Source organism: Dermacentor albipictus, chromosome 3 (genome assembly GCF_038994185.2).
Source record: "Dermacentor albipictus isolate Rhodes 1998 colony chromosome 3, USDA_Dalb.pri_finalv2, whole genome shotgun sequence".
In the NCBI taxonomy this organism is placed as follows: Eukaryota; Metazoa; Arthropoda; class Arachnida; order Ixodida; family Ixodidae; genus Dermacentor; species Dermacentor albipictus.
Window position 1 is genome coordinate 13,510,591 of NC_091823.1, and position 23,068 is coordinate 13,533,658.

The following is a 23,068-nucleotide window of genomic DNA, read 5'->3' on the forward strand; positions in this document are numbered from 1 at the left end:
CAAAGATTTCGACGTTGCATGCAGTTATTACTGCGGTTATTCACGCAGATCTTTTTGCAGTGTTGCAATAGGGCTTATCGCGGAAAAACATGAATATTCATTTGTTTCCAAATTCGAATGCTGAAATTTGAGTCGAAGCAAAAACTGAATAGCATAATATTTGATCGCATATTAGAAAATATCAAACATTTGCACAAGCCTAATATTAAGTTAGGGCCAAAAAGTGACGTCGCATGTTCTTAGCGCCCCAGAGAACTATACTGCCCTACAGGACGAACTAGCGAAGTGGTTAGTCTAGGCATGGGTCACCATCCTGTTTGCAATCGTTGCAAAGTCGGTTGATAAATACGGAATATCAAATGCACTATAGACCGTACGGAGGACGACATGTTGTGGTTTTTCATAGACAGCCTTCCTCAAGTACTGTATGAGAGTGATGACAACGGATTCAATAAAACTTGTTGTTGGGCGAGTTAGTTCATATGTAATGCACAAAATTCAACACATGGCCATAGTAAGAGACACAGATCAGCGCTAACTTTCAACTAACTTTATTCTTCATTGCTCGTCAATACAGTGGAATCTAGATAAACGGAAATCGCTTAAGCGAAACTGCCTCCTAAATGGAACACCATCCTCATGGTTGGTTAGTTTTGTATTCATGGAATTGTATTCAGCCTCGTCTCTCACTAAATAGAACTCCTGATAAACGGAAGCAATATTGCTGGTCTTGAGGTTCCGTTGAAAGAGAGCCCACTGTATATGCACTTAATCGCACATGCACGAAACCATGTGATCACACTGTCAGAAGCAGACATTATAGCAAGCCGCACAAAAAACACTTCTCAATATCTATTAGTGAAATTTATGTGTCACTTACGCAATCTTTGCCTCTTAGAGATATACAGAATGCTTCCATCAGCTCCCGGGCAGTGGTATCTTGGCTTTTACCCAAAATCTTTAACACTGGTCTGAGTCTCTTACTACGTCCTTGTGTTGGATTTTGTGCATTACATTTATTTCCTCACAGATGACAATGGACATTTGGGTAAATAAATTTACATTCTGTGAAGGCAAAGTTTGCTGAACGATTAATTACTGTAGCGCAAAAAAAAAAGGACAGTAAAGAAAGATTCTAAGTGACAGACAGAAGAGAAAAACGGCGTTAATCAGCAAACTTATGCAGGCAATCAGCACCCTGAAGCAAACACCTTTCATGCTGTTTTGCATATGCTTTTCCTGCCATGGAACGGTTCATTGCTGCCAAGTCATGCACTGAACTTCTTAGCTCGTCCATATTTAGGTCCCTTTTGTAGCACATTGGCCATGTCTTCTGGGACGTGAGCATTTCCGAATACATAAAGCCTGTTGTCCAGCTGTTTGTTTTGCTTGGTATTTTCATGTAGCCTCAGTACCAAACCAAAGTAGCTTTCCACGAAGATTAGTGTAATCACGAGATTTGTGATCTTTCAAAGCGCGCGCCACTCCCAGAGGCGGCCATTATTGCTTCATGCCTTTGATGATTTCGAAACTTCCGAGCATGTTCAAAAATTACCACATGGAAAGAAAAAATGTGAACAGCTTAGACAACAAAAATATAGTTCTTCTCCTTCACCTCCGATGGCGCAGTATGTCTGTGAGCAGTGCAGAAGGTCTTGAAAGCGGCAATTCAAACCATCGATAGCGGGATAACAGTGCCCAATGGGCACAGAAGGGAAAGAGTTAAGGAGGGACACAGCAATTAAAGTAGTCAAAACTGTCAAAATTTTCAATTTTCTAATCTATATTTTTTCACTACCCATGGACCTTTTGTGAAATATTATAACAGAATATGCGGTAGAAATCGAGAAAACAGCACTTTCCTAGAATGCCGTCATGAAAAATTGTGAAAAAAAATCTGGCTTCAGAAGGCCCCGTTGCATCGCGTATCGGTCGGCTATCGGTTGACACAGTGCTGCGATCTTGGTATCACCATAAAGAGGAGAGATTGGAGCTAAAGATAGCCAGTTACGTATTTCTCCACTGAAGAATAAACCAGCAAACAAGCGGAAAAAAGGCAAATGCCTCATTGCAACTCGCCGCAGTAGTCACGTGGGGCACAGGGCTGTTGTTTTGCATTGCTGGCGAACCACTCGCACGCGCATTTGTGCAGCAGCGAGCTGTGCGTTCCGATCAACGTGACTGACGATCATGGCAGCTTACGCACATTTTCTGTGATGAGCCCCAAAGGAATCAAGTTCCTAATGGCCCACGCGTATGGACGACCGCAAGAAGCGTGGAAAAGAGGGAGAAAACTACTCGTAGAAGCGGATGCCGAGCCTGTTGACGAGGCACGACCAGCGCGCATGGGTGACCAGAAAAGCACGCTCATGTGTGTTGCTGACGACGGGACCGTGGGCTATGGTGAAGGTGCGCCCGCGAGCGATGGTGACTGTGTGTACGCGTGTGGTCATGACCGAGCAGAAGTTTTCGCGTCAAATATTCCACTGCTGCTTTCAGCTCCAGCTCTCACTATTAAGAGGTTGCGCAACGAGAGACAAGAGCGGGTGTTTTGAATGCGCTGTCATCTACATCTGCATGACGGATGGACGCACGATGATCAAAAAGGGAACTAGGGTGCACGAAACTACTGCAAGAAAGCGAAAAACTACATCAAAATGTAAAGAAAATGTGTCCTCACAGGCAAAGGACTACAGCAGAACCCCGCTGTTGCGTTCCTCACTGCTGCGTTTTCCCGGCTGTTACGTCATTTTCATTCGGTCCCGGCATAGCTTCCATAGGATCCAATGTATAAGGAACCCCGCTGTTATATAGTAGCTGTGAAAACGTTCCCGCATGATACGTCGCAACTTAGCACCCCGAACCCGCCTGGGCTAAAGTAGGCAATGCACTCCAGCTGCCATTTTGGTTTTTGACAAGTTTTGGCCGCGCTTGGCCGGGCTTGGTTATAGAACTGGCTGCAAGAAGCCGCACGCCAGTTCGAGAGGCCACCACTAAGTGGCCATTCGTGAAAAATGCTTTCACTATCATCACTGTGATTACGGTCACCACATGGTTTTTGGACGGGTCGACTCGCGGAGGAAGGAAACTCGGGAGAGGCTCTGACGTCACTCTTAGTGAAGCTAAAGTGAAGCCGGAAGTTGCCGTTGCTCATGGCGTTGCTCCGCCTATCGGGCCATCTCTCCTCTCGTTTACCTCGCGAAACCACGCCGCGCGCAACTGGGCTGCTCGGACACGCGCACTCTGCAGCAATACTAAACAATCGTTAGCACGTTAGCATGATTACGCCAAAGAAGGCAAAATTTCCTGCGAATATTCCTTCGTCCGTTGCCATTGCCGTGGCGCGGTGACGACAAGGAGCACGAGACACGTGATGCCGGGGAGTTGCCAAATCCTAGCTTTGGAGAAGTCGTCGCGGCTCTGGACCTCCTCCGCAGGTACGTCGCACCTCACAGCGACGCTGACAGCAATGCGGCCTTCCAGGCTAGAGAAACATGATTTCTAGCGAGCGAAAGAAACGGCAACCCACCATTCTGGACTTCTTTTAGGTCCTCAGCGCACTCAGTGAAATTAATTGTCTATAGTTGAAGCTGCACTTTTTTCATTCATTTTCGGAGCTTTCCTCACTGTTGCGTTTTCCCGGCTGTTAAGTTTTTTTTCACCGGTCCGGTGAAAAACATATGAACGGGGTTCCACTGTACATCCCAGGCGAGTTTTAGGTGCCCAAAGTAAAGATTTATATGTTTACAACAAATGAAACTTTCAGCTCCGTTTTCTCAGCTTTCATTTTTTGTGCTGTTGCTTGCAGTAATCCCAGTGCCACTTCACAACAAATGAAGACAAAATCATTGTCTTTTACACTTCGATCCTGAAACATTTATAAGTGCAATAAAGCTGTCCATTTATAACTGCACCTAATAGAAAAATTTATAATGCGTTTTTGTATAAGTTGTTAGTAAGACAATATGCATAGGAAAGATAAAAAAATATTTTTACGCTCATTGCAGCATTTCAAAAATAAAGGCATAGCTTTATTGCACAGAATGGGCCTTTGTGAACATGTGGATGTGAAAATCTCGGCGAACTTATGTGTAATTAATTAATTTGGGGATGACCATTAGAGGCTATCGATTGTTCAAACTCGAAAACTATAATAGGTAGCACAATACTAAATTCAGTTATGATATCAGCATAACAAATAACACCTGCATGCCAAAGTTCACCCATTTATTCCTATAAATAAAAAAGTTTTAATTGCCACGTCCCCCCTTAATTGAAAGCGGCTGCTTGGGAACACATGTCTAAATCACGTGCCACAAAAACACAAAAGCGGAGGGTGCCAAGTTTTGGTTAAAGTCCAAGTGCGACAATATGCTATTGTGCCTCACGCGCCCATTTTAATGCGGCTGAAATGGGGGGAGACAGGTTGGCACAGGTCTTCTTTTCTAGCACAGCATGCTGCAAGTGCATGGGCAGCACACACAGTGCGATTTAAAAGGTAATCTGCCACGTGTGCAAAATATGGGCATGCCCAGATGGTGTGGCTTCATGTGCACTGTCTTCTCGCATGTTTAGTAATGGTTGCATTATCTCGAGGTTACATTATCTAGAATTTGGAGATGCACTGAAGTGAGAGGCAGTCAAAGCATTTGCTCCTTGTTAACGATGCTCTTCATGATAGCGTTGTCCCACTGCGGGCGACAGTATCAGCCACAAGGGTGGAGTGTATACGAAAGCATGGCTGGTTTCTCTTCGTACCTACCGCCAATGTGAAGATATCGTCGACATGGCATAAAACCCCATTTTTCATCTACCTTTCGTCACCAAATCCTAAATTAAACAAAATTAATTTCTTTCTTATTCAGATTTGCTTTTTCCGACTACCCATTAATTCGGAAAATATTGTGGCCCTTTCTATTTAAGACAAGTTCATTGATGAATGTACCTCTTAAACAAAAGAACTAATTTGAATAGAACAAAATTTCAATGCAACAAATCAAATTGTTAATTTTACCAACTTCATTATATCAAGGTCTGTACCACGATTATAAAAGTTGCTAAGCCTTATCTTTTATGTTCCATGTTCTCTCTGTCCTACTCAAACACACTAGAGTGACAATGTGTTTCTCAAGCAACTCCTCGTCATAGAAATCACTGAAGAGTAACAGTGAAGTGCACCACCTTGCTCAGAAAAGGCAGCACCTTGCTTTCACTCACTGGGGCCAAGTAAGAGGTTCTAGGTTGAGGCCCCACCATGAATAAATACAAGGAAGACTATTGCTAAAAAACTTTGCCAAGAAAACAGACAGAAGGAAGCAAGGCCTTACTTTGCAGAATGGCAGCAGGGCAAAGGGTGGACAGGCGCACCAGCATCAGGTAAGTAAGCATTTTGATGTCGTAGTGATCCTTCAGACCTTCCTCTACGTGGTTCAGGAACTCGAAGACATCCAACTGCTCCAGACATGTGTCCAGCAACGTGTACATGCATTCGTATGCTGCCTGCACCAATAAGAGCACAAAAGTGATGAGCAATACGATATGTATACTGAAGCAGTGCTCCCTCCACACATTACCTTGCGAATGTCCAGTCCATCATCGACAGTGTGCTTGAATGGCCCCATCTCAACCTCGCGAATAAGTTCGTTCTGGAAGAAAAACACAAAGGTAGGGAACACATGAAAATGCATGGTATGAATAGGGGGTCCCTCTTCATGAAACTACACCTTAAGTGCTACATTTTTACTTCAATCCCTCTACACAGCCTTGAACTAAGTCACTTGCAGTATAAAACTGTGTGTTCTACCAGAAAAAGAACAATGCAAAGGCAATATCAAGAACCACAACATATAAACCTTTAGCACACAAAAGACAAAGGCACTATGTAGACAGACGTAGACTAAGTGCTTTGTGAGCTAAGGGCCTAATATGGAATGCCAAGATGCCCAAACTTACTTTCTTTAAAAAACCATAATCTGCTGTAAACAGCCACTCATTTGCTTGCACGTAACAAGACTGCCGCATCAAGGTGTCCCCCACCAGATAACTATATTTGCATATTACTGATGGAAAAAAAATCTCTTGACCTGATGTAATCAAGACACTATGGTGCATAAGCACAATTAAAGAAGCCAGATTAAAAGCTTGTTACAGAATCTGAAAAGAAAGAAGTAGGGTAGTCTTTGTGACACTTGCACAGAGGTACTATTTGCCAACGCAGTCCCAGAAACTTATGTTCTGCCCTTGCAGTGCTTTCTGGCTGAAATCTGTGTTTGTATCGTGAGAGCAATCCACTTTCCGATTTCTGTTTCTACAAAAATGCTAATGATGCTTACGAAACAAAATTTAGCATGATTACACTTTCTCTTTTACATCTCTGCTCATCTCCCATGATACTGGCCCAGCGACAAGGATACCAAGCTACACTCAACAACACAAGTGAAATGTGATTTGACTGTTTCATGAGGGACCCAAACCAACACGGGGCTATGAGAATTCCAGCAAGGAGATGCTTCTGCATTATTTCTGGCCCTTTCGAAGTCACAAGCGCAGTGCATACAATGTGTGCTAACAATCGTGCCTACAGAGTATTACATTGTTATGTGCTGTGGAAGCAGCCGAAATTTCAAACCAAGTGCCCTGCACTCTTCTCATGGGTTCCCAGCCCGAGAGTTAACGTCAATCGTACAAGTGCACCTATGTAGTTCACCATGCTGTGACATCACTCACAGTGGCACACGACTGAGAATTATTCAAGGCAACAGCAGTTATTTTGAACTGTTGCTTCAATAGATAAATTAATGTTAAGAGAAATAATATTACTACAAACTGAATGTCCGCATGTCTCTTTTTTTTTTTTTTACTTCATACCAAAGCAAGAGAAATGTACTTCCATTTTGTCTACTTGGTCCCATGTCATGCAGTTGCATGCATAGAGAGTGAAAGAATGTTATTTTCTACAATTTTCCAGTGCACAGTCATGCTCTGTGATCCGCTTGCCTCAGTGTTTGTATAGCACTGACTTATACAACTAGTCAGGTGCTCTCATGCACAGTGCACGAAATCGTCTTCTGCACGAAAGGAGACAAACAACAGCTCGCATGCAAGACCATCAGCGCAAGCGCACCGCACCGCAAGAAAGTGAGGGGGGGGGAGAAGAAAAAGAAAGAAAAACGGGGAGTGATGCTCGCCTCCTGAAATCATGGGTTCGCAGCACTGAAACACTTCATCTCAGCTATTAATGAACCAATTTGAACAATTCTTGCAGTACAACGCTCCCTCAAGCGCATGAACAACTTCCAGCTTATAACCACCTGGTGAGGGGCCCCTTAAACAGACATTGAAATTTAAGTACAGAAGTGTTTTTGCAGAACAGAAACTACGACTTCTTACTCAGCAGCAGAATGCCATGTCACTGAGCCATCACGGCAGGTACTGATCAAAAATCTGTGCAAAAGTTGTGTTGTGCACTCACCCGCACTTTGGTCTCTTGGTACAGCTGTGGAAGAAGCGAATCAAGCAGGTCACGAACCATTTGCGGCCGGTTGTGAGCAGCAGAGTTCAGAGCCAGCAATGCCACCCTCCGCACTCCAAGATCTGGGTCTCCCAAGGCACCCAGGAAGCGTGCCAGCCTTGGCCGCAGCACTGCTGACGCCTCTGAAGGTGCCCCTGCACAAACCACATTTGCACAGATGTGATGCAGGCTAACTTCCAGCCGAAAAGGGTAAGCACCTCCCCCCCCCCCCCCCGGCACGAATGTTGCTGCGGAACCTCTGTAGTGTGCTTTTATGGGAATATAAGAATAGAATGTAATATGCCAAAAATCATCTCACTTGAATGTACGAAATCTAATCTTAGTATCCCAAAGGTTGGGCTTTCGCAATGTATAACAGAGAAATGATTAATACAGCAGACTTCCCTTATTTCGACACCAGCTAATTCGATTTTTCGATTAATTCAATCCCTATAGAAGGTCCCAGCAAGCACCCATGTATTTCTATGGGCCCAAACTTTCTCTATTTCGATCCTAAAATTGGCCTTTACCGTATATTTCAAGCTTGAACAGTCAGCAGTAACGTGCCTTACCGGCCTTATGGTGACCCCAATAGCAAATGCTTCAGTGGCAGCACTTGTCCCCACAAAGTTTAGGGGACAGAAGCATCAAACACGTCATCACCTGTTAAAAAGCCTATTTTTGGCCTGCCCGAGGAAGATGTTCAATCAATAATGGTAGCGCACAATGCCTGATTACGATATCTGCCGATTACAATGCAGGCCTTTTTTGTTTTTCCCATGAAATTTGAACAGAAATCCGCATTCACGACATTCGTGTTTTGCCGTTTAGCATAGCTGTATTGCAGAAAAGCTGACCTTAGGAAATTGGCCACCCCTGTGCAACACACATTAGACCTTTGCCCATTTTTCTTGCTAAAAAATCAGGTGCACATTAGATTTCTTTCTTGTTTAGAAGCTTGACCCTGTTTTCAGAAAGGCATCTTAACTTGAAGCCCACGACTGAATTTATTTAAATGATGCCTGTAGTGAACACACCAAAGGAAACGCAATGAGCATCTTGGGCACGTTCACAGCAGGCATAATTTAGATCAAATCAAGCATGGGCTTCAAGTTAAGATGCATTTCTGAATACGGGGGCTAATGCTATCTCTATATTAGATTTCTACCTTGGACACATAGAAGGCGAGCGGGTGTTCGATTTTCGCACGACTTAGAATCACGTACCGTATTTACTCGCATAATGATCGTACTCGCGTAATGATTGCACCTGCGAATTTTGTCGTCAAAATTTGATTCTTTTTTTTCCCCCGTGTAATGATCGCACCCTGAACTTGTCGCAGCGATATGTCGCGTGCCAGGTCTAGGTAATGATGATCGCGCTTGCCATCTGTCAAATGCTATGCGAACGACTCTTGAAGATATACGAAGCAGTCTGCACGCACCCAACATTCTTAAGCAGATGCCCCATTTATTCCTTTCATCACTTTCCACACTTCTATAAAAAAAAAAAGGACTACAACCAAACTTGCCTCGGCTTTATTATTTGTAGGCTTCATAATGGTTTTGGTGAACAACAACAACAACATAAAAGGCGCCTTTCGATTTTTCTCGTCTGCACTTGTGGGCACGCAACAAATCGCAAGCGGCAACGATAGTGGCCACGTTTACACTGATACGTTAGATGTGTACCCTACTAATACGCTGACGCTTGTAACGCAGCTAAGATATTTGCCCACCGTTAGCAGAAACATGCCATATTAGAATATCAGTAAAGACAAATGCCGCAGTTTCAGAAGCATGCCTGCCATGTGTTTCTACGTCAGTGGCAGCTAAGTGCGCCCATCTCTGTTTCTGTCCCCTCAAAGTCAACATGGCTCCGTTATTGTCGCAAACTTGCTACAATTAACGATATCATTCATTACTGACACGGAAGAAGCTGTTTCAATGTGCGTAATGTACTCATAAGAAGAAAAATAATTGCATTCGGTGTGTTCGGCTTGCTCCGCCGGCCACCATTATTGTTTTGGTGTTCCGCACTGACAGCGGCAGCCACCTGCTTGTTGATCCATTGTCATCCCGCAGTAAACGCGGGATGAAAAAAGAAAATGTTTCTTCTCGCGGGAAATTTAACCCACATAATAATCGCACCCCTGAATTTGAGCCAATTTTTTTGACAAGAAAAGTGTGACTATTATGCGAGTAAATACGGTAAATGCTGCCAAATGAAACAGCAGTATGTTTTGAAGTTTTTTTTTTCTTAATTTTGCTTAATTAGACCGGCTGGATAAATACATCAATTTTGCCGGTTCATTCAGGGTCAAATAAATGGAAGTCGACAGTACTAGGTAGCATCTAATGTATTCAGCACCACAATATACCGTATTTTCGCGATTCTAAGCACCCCCCTATTTGTTAGGAAGAGTGCGTAGCCAAGGCCGCCAAGTGCGCTTGCTCACTCTGTCATCGAACCGGAGCCTCGGAGTCACGAGGTGGCACGGCGGCCATGGTGCGAGTACGCCGTACAGCCAGACTGTACGGCTGTATGGCGAAAGCTGCAGAAAGCGTCCCCATCAACCATCGCAAAATGGATTTCGGACGCTTGGAAGCGGGTCCAAGTGGACGTCGTGGTCAAATCATTTAAGAAGTGCTCGATTCCAAATTACTTCGATGGAATGGAAGACGACCTGCTGTGGGGATACCGAGAGCGGCGGTTCAAGCGGTGCGGCAAACTCGAGTGGCAGTGATAGTCACTAGGCATCTGACACAAGCGGTGGGCTCACTATCTGCGCCGTTTTTTCTTTTGGATGTTTGCAAAATGAAATCTTATTCCTCGCACCCGTCTCGTCGTGATGTCGCAGCGACAAGAGGGAAGGGGGGGGGGGGTTCATTCTAGATTTTTCAAATCTAAGCACCCCCCCCCCCCTCACTTTGGGCATCGCGATCGTGAAAAAAAGGGGGTGCTTAGAATCGAATAAATACAGTAAGTATAACAGAATATTTATATTCATCATTTTGGTTTCGACCAACAGCCAACCTGAGCTGTAGAAGAAAGCCAACCCTAGACAAGGTGTTATTTTCTTATAAGAGGTCTTCCCTGAAAATCTAGAATGCACAGTGGTGCAGCATAGTGCAAGTTTAGCACGAAGGCTAAAGTGATAAGCTCCCGAACAGGAAAACCCAATTAGCAAATGGATGGACTTGCAAGCAACAGTACATTTCAATGACTGCGCATGTTGAAGAGCCAGGTCAATTTCGAGCTTTTCATCTTCAATTTCTGCCTAAGAATGCATCTGCATGAAAAAACTGTTGAACCTCATAAAAATAGATTAGTTTACGCGAAAGCACAAATCAACACAGAATAACCAAGCATGCAAGGGCACACAAACATACCCAAAGTTGTGACTTAACATTTGCATTAGGAATATGGCAGGTAAGTACTTGTCTATGTGCCTGTCCATCTTGATGTTTTCTTAATCGAGACACACCACATCGCCCAGCCTTTCACCTTGCTCCAGCTTTCCAAGTCTCTTAACAAAGCAAAATGTAAACTAATTATATCAGCATATCTGCCAAGATTACGAATACAGCCTTTGCAACAAAAATTTCGTCTTTAAGAGTGGAATGTGATAACATGCAAAGATCCCTGACTGCTTCTCACGCTTCCCAGCAACTGCAGCTTATGTAATCTTAACGTTTACCGGGAAACCCTGGCGACGAACACTATGCACAAAGGTGAGCGGGTGAGCTTTCTGATAGAAACACGGCCTCTTGCGTAGGTTGTAGATGCGTGGAGGCAAGCCCCATCTGAATGCTGCTGTTGCAAGAAACCGAGTGCAACACACTGCTCTATGGTAGAAACACTGGAAAAGAGGTTTACATTTGAGTTTCCGCGTCACAGAGTTGTTTTCTGATATATTCAAATTACAAGCTGACCGTATTAAGTCTGCAGGTTGTGTTTTAAAAATTTTTCTGAGGCGTCCTACTCTGAGGAATCCAACTAGCTCAGTAACCCCTCTGTGCCACATGGAGGGCCTGGATGGTTGTGCTTAGGAATGACTTTTCGCTAAACGACGCCAACACCGGATTTTATGTGACACGCTAAAATGGTGAGCACCCACCAGCAGCGCCAGCATGTGTGGCACTGGGCGAGCGTTCGGCGAGTGCCCACTTGGCAGCAGCGACCACTGTGGCACGAGCCAGTGGAGACGGGCTGTCCAGGCAAGCCTCCAGCCGTGGCACCAGCAGTGCGGGGCGCACCAAGGCCAAGCGGCCCAGGCATTCAGCCACCACATTGCGTGCCCCTTCTTCTGGGCACTCCCAGTGCTGCACCAGAAGAGACCTGCACCAAGCAAAGTTGTGCACACAGGGGAGCAATGTAATGTTTATAATGTCACGGCGCCAGTGCTCTCAGTGTTTTCACAGTGAGCTGTTATCAGCACTCTTATGAACAAATGAAATCAAATGAAATTATGGGGTTCAACGTCCCAAAGCAACAGATGGGCTATGAAGCATGCTGTAATAAAAGGGGCTGAAGATTACTGGTAATTTCAAAAATTTTGGCTGCCTTACCCAAATATAAGTAGATCATTTTTGCATTCTAACCCCACTGAAGTGCATCTGTTGTGGCTAGGAATCAAACCCAATACTTAGTGCTCAACAGTAGAACACCATGGCCACTGGGTCACTTGTTGCAAGTGACCATACCATGCGAAACAGATCAACCACTTTCTTACTTTCTCTTTTCCAGCCAGAGTACTTAATTAAAGCACAAAATAAGAACTTTAAGAAATGCTGACAAAACAAATGCTTTACTCATTTAGAAGGGTGATGGTTTGGGCTGGTTGGTTTGCGACTTTAAACCGTGTGGTACAGCGCGAAGCGCTGTCCAACACTCGTTGTTGCATAATTTAGGTGATACACATAACGTTTATTCACATTTTGGTACCCATACTAACCAGATCGACTCAATGAATGGGTCAAGGGCCTGAATGCTCTCGGGGCTCGATGACAGACAGCTTATAATCTGTAAAGGAGTGGGCAAAAGGAAACCATTATTAAAACGCTGAAATAACAATCTTGCTGCACCAATTTATTCATGCATCAGTGTTCACTGCGGTGTATTAATGCAAACTTACCTCCTTGAGAGAGTGCAGCAGAAGATACTGCCTCCTGGGCTGCTCTCCAATTTCCTTCAGCACAAAAGGCAGGTACTCAGTCAGATTGCCAACACTCACGCTACCTGTAACATCCAGGTTCCCCCATCAGAAGCCAGCAATTGAGAGAGCAGATTGCAATTACCACAGCTCCCTAAAGCTTGCATTATGGAAAAGACAGAAAGCTGTACCATATGCATTCAAACAGCCAAAGCTATAAAGGAAATTTTCAGTCGTAGTGGACTGAAGTACATGCGGATATAAGAGCGGGAGGCCCCTATGATCAACCACATAGCTAGGCTCGAGAGCATATGCTCTGGAACAACTGGCTGAACTCGTAGTAGACATTTCTCATACTAGCAGGTTCTCAAACCACACTGAATATACACCCTGATACCACATAATCTGCTGAATCCCTCAGTTATGTGACATGGAGGAAGCAGTGGGACTACAAACACAGTGGGAAATTTGTATTTAGCACAGCACTGTCAGGAACATGCCCCCACTTTCAATTATCACAGGAACGATGCTCTGTGCATTTTATGTATATGCAAAGCCACTTGTGTACAAAATATGCATGATGCTATTACTGCTGCAGGCAGAAGGCTACTATATACAATTTTACTATATGATGTTACAGGCAGCATAAGCACTATTGCTGGTTAAATGCCTATTTTATACACAGTTCAGAGCATGCTGTTCTTCAATTTAGGATATGATATTCGCAAAAGGCCATGCATTAGAACTGCACCAACACGGTACGGTACTGAAAGGAAAGTTGAAAAGTAGAGTTTTAGCAAACCTAAGGCAAAAGATGCTGCCGTCTTCACTTCTTCACTCTGTGATGAAAATGCCTCGAGGAGCACAGGATTGAGATCTGCAACGGTGCTCAAGTCTCTGGGAAAATAAGAACAATAAGGCTCGGTGTCACACAAGTAAACACGTTGAAAAAAATATATATATACTGTAAAGATTCAGCGCCCTGCACTCTAATGTTCCCAAAAAAACATGTGAACACTCACATATGCCGGCCAATTTCTCCAATGGCGAGCAGGGCAAAAAGCTGAATAGAGTCCACACTGCGATTAGCCTGCACAAATGAATGCCACAAGATGGTAAGAAACTTGCTTCGTTGCAACATCTATGTAACCTGAAATGTCTGCTGCTAATCATTATCATCACTAATAAACTACGAAAAAAAAGGGCACAATGACGACATCAACACAACACTGCTCAACAGTGGGCTATATATGACACAAATACAGTGGAACCCCGTTGATACCCTCCTCGATGTTGTGTTTTCTTGGCTGCTACGTTGCAATTTCACGGCCCAGTCTAAATCCCCCTGAATCCTCTGTATTATGTTCCCATTTGATACAGCGGAATTCTGTAGTGTTCCTGCATCTTGCGTTGCATTTGAACGTAGCCGTCATATAAATTTAACGGCACAGGGGGAAATTGGCTCTTGCATGTTGCAACAAGCAACCAATTCGTTGCAACACTTGACCAATCTGTTGCAACAAGCGACCGATTCGTTGAAGCAGGTGACCAATTCATTGAATGAGATGACCAATATGCTGAAAAGAGCAATCCAAGTTTGCAACAAACACCCAAAATGGCCCAAGCCAGATGCTGCACAAACACTGGGAGAAAACGTGCACAGAGCAGATGGCAAAGCATCCAAAAAAGTGCACATCGATTAAAACTAGAAGCGCGCAAATATTCAAAAATTTCGAATATTATTGTATATTAGATTGCTAATATTCGTATTCAATTCGAAAAGTAGGTATTTGAAAATTTTGGAATATTCAATTGGATATGAATGTTCGAAATGAACACCGTATTTACTCGCATAATGACTCCACTTTTCTGTCAAAAAAATTGACACAAATTCAGGGGTGCAATCATTATGCAAGTTAAATTTCCCACGAAGAGAAAAAAATTTTTTTTTCATCCTGCGTTTGCTGCGGGATGACAATGGGTCAACAAATAGGCGGCTGCCGCTGTATGTAGTGCGGGGCACCAAAACAAAAATGGCGGCTGGTGGAGCAAGCCGAACACGCCAAACGAGATTTTTTTTTTTCTTTCTCGCGAGTACATTACGTGCATTGAAACAGTTTCTTCCGTATCAATAACGAATAATATAATTAATACCATCAAGTTTGCGGCACTAACGTAGCCCTGTCCACTTTGAGGGGACAGAAACAGATGAGCGCACTTAGCTGCCAGTGACACAGAAACACATGGCGGGTATGCTGCGGAAACTGCGGCATTTGTCTTCACTGCTATCCTAATAGGGCATGTTTCCTATAAGGGTGGGCGAATATCTTAGCTGTGTTACAAGCGTCGGTGTATGAATAGGGTACACTTCTAACGCATCAGTGTAAACGTGGCTACTATCGTTGCCGCCTGCGATTTGTTGCGTGCCCACGAGTGCAGACGAGAAGAATCAAAAGGCGCCTTTTTTGTTGTTGTTGACCACAGCCATTATACAGCCTACGCATAATAAAGGAATGTTTGCGTGTAGCTTTTTTTTTTTTATGGAAGCGCGGAAAGTGATGAAAGGAATTAAATGGGGCATTTGCTTAAGAATGATTGGTGCGTGCAGACCGCTTGGTTTGTCTTGAAGAGTCACTTGCGTAGCATTCGACAGATGGTAAGCGCGATCATTATTAGCTAAACTTGGCACACGACATATCGCTGCGGCAAGTTCGGGGTGCGATCATTACACAGGAATTTAAAAAATTGAATTTTGACGACAAAATTCAAGGGTGCGATCATTATGCGAGTAAATACGGTATATTGCTGGCTGTGTGGGAACATACATGGTTCTTAGCGTTTAATTCTATCTAATCTAAGAAATTGTGTCGGACTTTGTGCCGAATTTTGCGATAATTCCATGCTGGTGGCAAAATTTTGCCTGTAAAACTCGCTTCGCCACTGGACGTCTAAGCTTTGCAGGAAAGCCAGCCTCTCAGTAGCAAGGGCCACGGGTTTGCAAACAGAGAGGGTGCACTCTTTTTCAAGTGCTACCCCCAATCCTGAGCTTATTGCTTGACAGCAAATGCGATGAGTGACGACTGGTACAAGGTCACTCATTGCATGAGTGACCTTGTACCAGTCGCATGCCTCTGAGTTGACGGGAAATTGATGTGGTATAATAAGGCACAGGTTGGCAAGAATAGACAACTCGCAGAAATTATTAAATTTTCCAAAGCTGACATGAGCCAAATGCACAATCTTTTACTATAACGGCTTACTAGTTTATTCTTTTTTGTCAATGACAATGTAATTGCAATGTTCCAACACGTTAAAATAAACCAACTTGCTAAAACTGCATGTGCATATCATTATATCATATTCGATGCTAAGTATTTGTATTTGATTCGTATTCAAAAATTTTGATATTTGCACACCCCAGTTAAACCCTACCAGGAACCACGCACACTGGGCCAATTATGCAAACTACAGGGCTACATTTATTTTGGGGCCTGCAGAGGTCTTATTTGCATTTCGCAATTTCCGGTTCTCTTTAGGCAGCTTCAGTGCAACAAAACCATGTTATGCAATGAAGCTTACACAAAATACTACGTAGGGGCCAGTGTCGCAGAACACCATATGTGTCCCTCAACTATACACGTGCATGTGCCATTTTTGGTCACAGTACGAGCACCAAGACATCTAAACTGTACTGGCAGTCACTGGGACTGTTGCTGACATGCATGATCACCACAAAAGGGAGCATGAAGTTGATGAAAGCTAATTAGTGCAGATAGTAGACATTACAAAATGAACGATCCTACTAAAATGGTCTTAAGCAAAAGACAGAAAATATGAGTGCACCAGGGACAGATGATTTTTATTTAAAATGTTGAAATTTTACCTATCAGACATGTTGAAAAAGGCTCAAAACAGTAACCAGTTATTGAACAGTAATTTGTATGTTTTATGCAATGATATGTAATCGAAAGTTAGGTTGATACCCTCACAGTTTCACTGGTCTGGCTTTTTTTTTTCACTGCACCGTACAGAATTTTGCAGATCCTTATAATGTTCACAAGTACGCTACAGCATACTTCGCTAAAAAGTGTGGCTTGCTTCGCTTAATTCATACCGTCTACGTGAAAATATTGTCGACGTGTCATGAAACTATTTTACTCGTCGCAGACTCCCAAATTTGTCAAAATGAATTCATTTTCTCATTCAAATTCGCTTTTTTCGACTGCCCTATAATTCGAAAAGTTCTGCGGCCCCCTTCCAAGTAAGAAAAATTGATCGGCGACTGTACTTACTTGCATAAAAGGTCGAATTTCAATACAACGAAATTTGGATATAACGAAGCAAATTGTCAATTTTACCAACTTCGTTATATCGAAATTTAACTGCAGAAATTATTTTGCGATTCCCTTCCAGTTCAGTATATGATCGACTGTGTGTACCCTCGAGGGCGTCCTAACGTGGTTTGTAAAGCAGGCTGATCCAGGAGTCAGTGCAATGTCACAGTACTCACACGGCCTAACCTAGCCTGACCATTAGAGCTAACCAATAAGTTTCCTCGGCAGCATACCTCAGTGAGCCTATCATGAGGCTATTACTTTACTTTGACAATCATCCTTTGGTGGCTTCTGCCCAATTTTTTCCTTTTGTGTTTGCATGTAATGTCTTAGGTTTTGTTTGCAAGTGAGCTGAGTGTTCCTAACAAATCTAGCACAGCTGTTTTTGACTTCGTTACAGATTATTTCTCACCTGAATGTCATGCAGAAACTTCTGCACTACAGGTATCGCCTCTTGTGGGCACTGCAGAGTCAGTGCGGCGACAGCCTTGGCCATGGAGTGGTAGGCCTGCCGGTGGATGGTGGCCACGGCGCCAGCACCTCCAGACTGGTAGACGGGACCGCTCACCTCCTGCGACCAGTGCAAACCGAAACCTTGATCTAACCATGTTTTCTGACCTCTGAGGCCTTTGCCTTCCCCACTAATTAACTATGATTGTGTATTGAAACAAGCATTAAACAAAGCCTTCACACATCGCATATGCAATTACCCAGATTTTGGAAGAATCTCTTCAAACCAAAAGCCTTGCTTGTCATATAGCACGTCTTTGTCACAATGGTATTGCATCCCCACAAGGAGTTAAAATAGCCACAGATAACACTTCAAACACTGTAATGAATGATGCAAAGGCAGTTTTCCTTGGAAGAAGACATTGAAATAAAAAGAAATCAATGTTGTGTTCTTTTTTGGTACAAGTGGCTGAACAGTTGTGCCCAGCATCTGATCCCCTAGACACCGCCAAGGCCAGCAGTTGACGGCAAAACCCTCAGAGGGTCAGATGTTGGCACCTGTAGTCTTAACAGTAGGGAGAACATCGGGCAGGTAGGTCACTTAGAACAAGTTCTATCAGACGTAAGAGCAACAATAACAATGACGACTAAGAAGGATGATACCGATACACCCTACTCACACAGAGCCCTTATTTTGTTTAAAAGCTGATAAAATTTATATAGACAGCCTGTATACTGCATGACCATTCTGTTATCACTCGTCTTGCTCTGCTGAGACATCAGATAAACAAATATGCAGGTTGAAACTCATGCACATTCTTTCTTATCACCTTCAAGCTAACTTTGCGAGACAGAGAGACTACCTTTCTTCTGTACCATGATGTGTGGATTGTGGTGCATACTGGCGCCTTTGTCCGGGCATTCACCTATTCTGTTGTCCCTACACCGCTCCCTTTGAACCCACGACAGTTGCCAGAGGTGGCTTTTTCCACGGAACAGTTTGCAGTTGTGTTGCACTGCTGGCCGCCACAGAGCAACTAGAGTGAGCACGGGAGCAACCTTTCTGGAACAGTACAGGGTGTGTACACCTTTTTCCTCTCGTCCACTGGCCCCTTTGCTTCACATCACTCAGACCTGAGCTTATCTGCAGTGTCGTGCAGCCACAGCGAGAGCGTACATTGTCTTACTCCTTTTCATAACGCTAAGTCAAAGAGCAGCGTCTGGTGCTCGTAATGGTCATACTACGCTGAGGCACTTATCAGACTGAGATTGCCTTGCTCTCGTGAGCCGGCCCATTGCTCATCACAACTATGCAGCATAGCCACGGGGTTTTTCCTAGCGGCGTGTCGCAGGGAGCCATCTCCCGCAGTGACGTGCTAGCAGTGGCCCTTTGAGCATTTTAGCCGATGGTGCAGGTTCCTCTTTGCTTCCCATGCCACCTTGGTATCGAGTGTCGCGTAGTGTTGGGGGTTGAAGGAGACAAATAAGCCTGTTTCCGTTAACTTAGGGCAAAACTGTTCTCTTGCTGCACAGTACTTGACACCCTTTTGCATGCTTAATGCACATATGCTAGGTTATGCAAGGCAACAGCTGATGCGACACTGAAGCTCGCTAAGCCCAAACCCGCAGTGCTCAATACGCCTATGACACCAGACCCTCATAGCCTTTCACCTTTATTGCGCCCAATGCAGATGACACAACACAGTGAAAGGGAGGAGGAAAAAAAGCCAGATTACTGCAATCTTAGCAGCACTGTGCAGTTTTTAACTGTGTGGTATCGAAGTACAATGTCTCTACTCACATGCAGCAGCTCCTTGAAGCCTAGACCCGGCAGGCTCAGGGAAACAAGTGCCCGGAGGAACTCCAGCATGGCATTTAATGCACCACCTGCAATATTGCACACTAACTACAAATTCTGCAGTATACGATCACAAGGATCTCACTATGAGTCGTGTAGAAAATCAATCAAGGCAAAGATCAGCTAGCAACATTTCACAGCATAATGTCCCATACAATAGGGTCCTTCCTCGAAGAGAACACCTAACTGGTGATCAATGCATTGTAACTGCAACATTTCCTTGAATATTTCCCAGAAGAGTGGCTAATATGACACACTAGGCAGACGGTCAAGCATAATAAATAATAATCTACATGCAAAAAGGCTACAAATATATTCATGTGCCAAAAATAAAACTGGCTGAGAACATAACAGAGGAAGCAAACATCACCCTGCAGCAGAGGCGATCGCACCAAGACCAAAATCTCGGGCAAAATGGCACAGGGCACCAAAGACAGAGACTGCTGGTGCACCTTAGAGATGGACGTCAGCAAGTTCAGCGTCAACTGCAGAAAAAGACATACTTTCTCAAGAACAGCTGTAGTTTGTCAGATACAATTAGCAAGCCACATAATGATACATTCTGGCAGATATTTAAGGCAAGAAGAAAGCAATGTGTAAACCATAAAACTAGCCACATAACGATACACTCTGGCAGCAATTTACGGCAAGAATAAAGCAATGTGTAAACCATAAAACTAGAAAGTGAATTCAAACTGATTGGTATTGAACAGTTTCAAAGAAAACTCAAATGAAATGTAGACAGGTTCACAAGAAGGCCGAGACTTCAAGTGCTGAACAGTGGCTAAAAAAAGGATGCCTCAGTCCGAAGTCAACATTTTGATGAGGCGACCCATCATTGTCAGGGTCATTAATTTTGTTGAAATGTTGGCTCCAAGCTGAGACTTCCCTTATGCGGCCACTGTTGGTCACAAATGAGAAGTGGCACACTACTTATCAACAAACATTTAAATTGAAATTAAATTAACCCAGAAATATCCGGCTTGCGCAGCATAAAAATGCATGTGTTCCTTTTCCACCAGACATGTTTTAGAAGATCCCTGCTACAGCCTTCATGCAACCAGTGAGAGACTAGCCAATTGCTTTGTTCAATATGCTAACAAACAGTACATACGTGTGCACTTTGTTGGCTCATTAAACTCATGCAGATCTCTTCTTTCCAGACAGAATAAACAGACATGTACACACCACATTTCACTTTGTGCAAACTGCACGAGCACAGAAGTGAAAATTGTTGCAGAAATATATAATGGTAAGAAGAAGCAAAAAAAAGGGAAGTACTCTACAGGAAAAGAAATGTGAATGGCACTGCCTCCTTGAAGTGTGCTGCTCTGGGAAAGTAAGCACCAGAGATAAACAGCGTAACAGGTACTGTAAACCTTAATGCAGTGCAGGTGTGAATCAATTTTCAATGTGAAACTCAAACCACGTTTCTTGCTCAGTCATTCAATGTGAAGCCCAATTTCGTATATCAAAGAACATGTTTTGTGTCTATTTTAGAGGAATAGTAAAAGGATGCCTTCAGTTCCAACCAACCTGCGAGATGTGGAGGTCTGTTTCGTTGATCAGTGCTGGAAGCTCTTGCATAACAGTAGCTACCATATCCTGAGAGAGATAGGTACCTGCACGATAATCAAAGATCAACTCATAAAAATGCATATTCTGTATTTCTGTCTATCCTCCTAGTAATCTGCTTATCACATAACAACAAAATTATGAGCATGGAATGAGAATGTTTGATGAACATCAAATTAAAGCATTTGTTCAGTTTTCTTTAATGCTTATTTCTTGCAGAAGCAACTTGCCATTTAACAAATCAAGTGAAAAATGAAAAGGAACTATAAATTAAAAATATATGTTTAAACTGACATTCTGCTCCCCACAGATTTATGTGAACATAATGGCATTAGCCAAGGGGCCTGAAAACCTAAAGAAGAAGCTTACTGTAGTTCCGCACAAGCGTATCCAGCAGGGTCAACGACGCCAGTTTCAGGGCCCGCTGGTTCTTGCGGAGAAAGGTTGCCAAGGCAAGAACACACTCACACAGTACTGGACTGAGGTCTATGCGCAGGGGCGATCTGCATAAGAACACCAAGGCCACTGTGGATCAGAGAACACTAATATCTTTGAGCATACACAATGTTGGTTGACATGGCTTTTAACGAGTGCTTGCTATTAGCTAAGAGAGCTTGTGCTTTGAATCCAACTGGAAGCCTTGTTTTCAACTTCATAGAATGTGCTGCTTCAGCCAATAATGTTTCCTGCAAAAATTACTAGAGGGAACTCTGACACTAGTCCTGACAAGAGCTGCAAGTACTATGGCATATGACAGTTCAGCTGTGGTGCACTGGAATGGGACAGTGTGTCGTTCACATAGCAAAACAATGGGAGAATTGGGGGTCACTTTTGAGATGACGCACAAGACAGGTGCTGCGTTTGACCAGTGTGCGCCTAGCGCCTGAAATTTGAATATGCTGTGCAAGACTTTCTGCATTTATAAACTAAAACTCTCTCAAAACACAATAAATGTTACAGTTGAACCCACTTATAACAATATCCAAGTGCCACGAAAATTCCATTGTTATAACTGATGATTGTTATAACCGGGTTGCATGAAGAAATCGAAATAGGGGGATGTGTAGCCAGTGCCTCTCCCCAGCACCTTACTCCATCCGGCTGCTTTGTTTAACTGCTTCCTAGGTGTTCCAATCGCATGTAACAAGCTGTGGCTGTTGGCATTAAAGAATAGCATTGCTATAACCACTGCGAAGAGGGGTCACGGGTTCCCATCTGCTGATAGCATCAGTCACTGAGACGCAGCGTTTGAGTGAGCTAGTGCGCAGTGCTCTCGTCGGTTTTTTTATTGGAATGAAAATGGAGTGACTGGAGCATCACTACTGCATCAAATTTTCAAATTTTGCCAGAAACTGGGCGACAGCCAAGTGGAAACCATTCAGAAGATTCAGACAGCTCTCAGTGACGGTGCTATGACCAGCACACAGATCAAAGAGTGGTACAACCGGTTTAAAGATAGCCACACATTGGTGGAGAGCGAGCCACGCTCCGGTCGGCCATCAACATGCCGGAATGACCAGGTCACTGCCGAAGCGAATGCTGCGGTGATGTGGGACCGTCACGTGACTATCCGAGAAATTGTGAAAGAGGTGGTCATTAACACTTTTTCTGCACATTCCACTATGACCGAAGATTTGGCCATGAAGAGAGCTGCGATGAAATTGAAAATGAAATGAATGAAAAGCTGCAACATGCTGGATTCCACAAACAGTGACCCCAACTTCATGAACACCATAATTACTGGTGACAAGTCTTGGGTGTACGGGTACGACCCGGAAACCAAATCCCAGTCGTCACAGTGGAAGCATTCTATGTCACCAAGACCAAAGGAAGCCCGCCAAGTGCGCAGCAACGTGTAAGTGATGCTGACTGCTTTCTTTGACTTCCGCAGTGTGGTACACCACAAGTACGCACCTCAGGGTCAAACAATCCCGAAAGAGTACTACAGGGATGTCCTCCGTCGCCTACGTGATGCTGTACAGCGCTGTGATGCTGTGATGCTGTGTGATGCTGTGAGACTGGAGTTGTGGTCAACAGGAAATTGGCGCATCCATCCCGACAATGGCCCTGCACAATCCTCGCACTTGACTCAGACCTTTTTTCGGCAAAAACCCAGACTCCTGTACTTCAACGGGTTCCTTACTCTCCTGATATGGCCCCCTGCCACTTCTGGCTGTTTCCCAAAA

General features: G+C 43.9%; 1 protein-coding gene across 1 annotated transcript in view; it reads right to left on the reverse strand.

The window, feature by feature from the left end:
- Cand1 (Cullin-associated and neddylation-dissociated 1) overlaps nucleotides 1-23,068 on the reverse strand; it is a 108,953-nt gene that overhangs the window by 7,612 nt on the left and 78,273 nt on the right. Inside the window, exons 15-27 of the mRNA XM_065428039.2 lie at nucleotides 21,252-21,385; nucleotides 20,844-20,929; nucleotides 19,678-19,792; nucleotides 19,251-19,336; nucleotides 17,412-17,570; nucleotides 13,688-13,755; nucleotides 13,468-13,562; nucleotides 12,648-12,751; nucleotides 12,468-12,535; nucleotides 11,631-11,851; nucleotides 7,472-7,665; nucleotides 5,574-5,645; nucleotides 5,328-5,499 (exon numbers count right to left, since the gene is read on the reverse strand). Coding sequence (XP_065284111.2) covers nucleotides 5,328-5,499; nucleotides 5,574-5,645; nucleotides 7,472-7,665; nucleotides 11,631-11,851; nucleotides 12,468-12,535; nucleotides 12,648-12,751; nucleotides 13,468-13,562; nucleotides 13,688-13,755; nucleotides 17,412-17,570; nucleotides 19,251-19,336; nucleotides 19,678-19,792; nucleotides 20,844-20,929; nucleotides 21,252-21,385 — 1,574 coding nt within the window. The remainder of the gene's footprint in view (nucleotides 1-5,327; nucleotides 5,500-5,573; nucleotides 5,646-7,471; nucleotides 7,666-11,630; nucleotides 11,852-12,467; nucleotides 12,536-12,647; nucleotides 12,752-13,467; nucleotides 13,563-13,687; nucleotides 13,756-17,411; nucleotides 17,571-19,250; nucleotides 19,337-19,677; nucleotides 19,793-20,843; nucleotides 20,930-21,251; nucleotides 21,386-23,068) is intronic.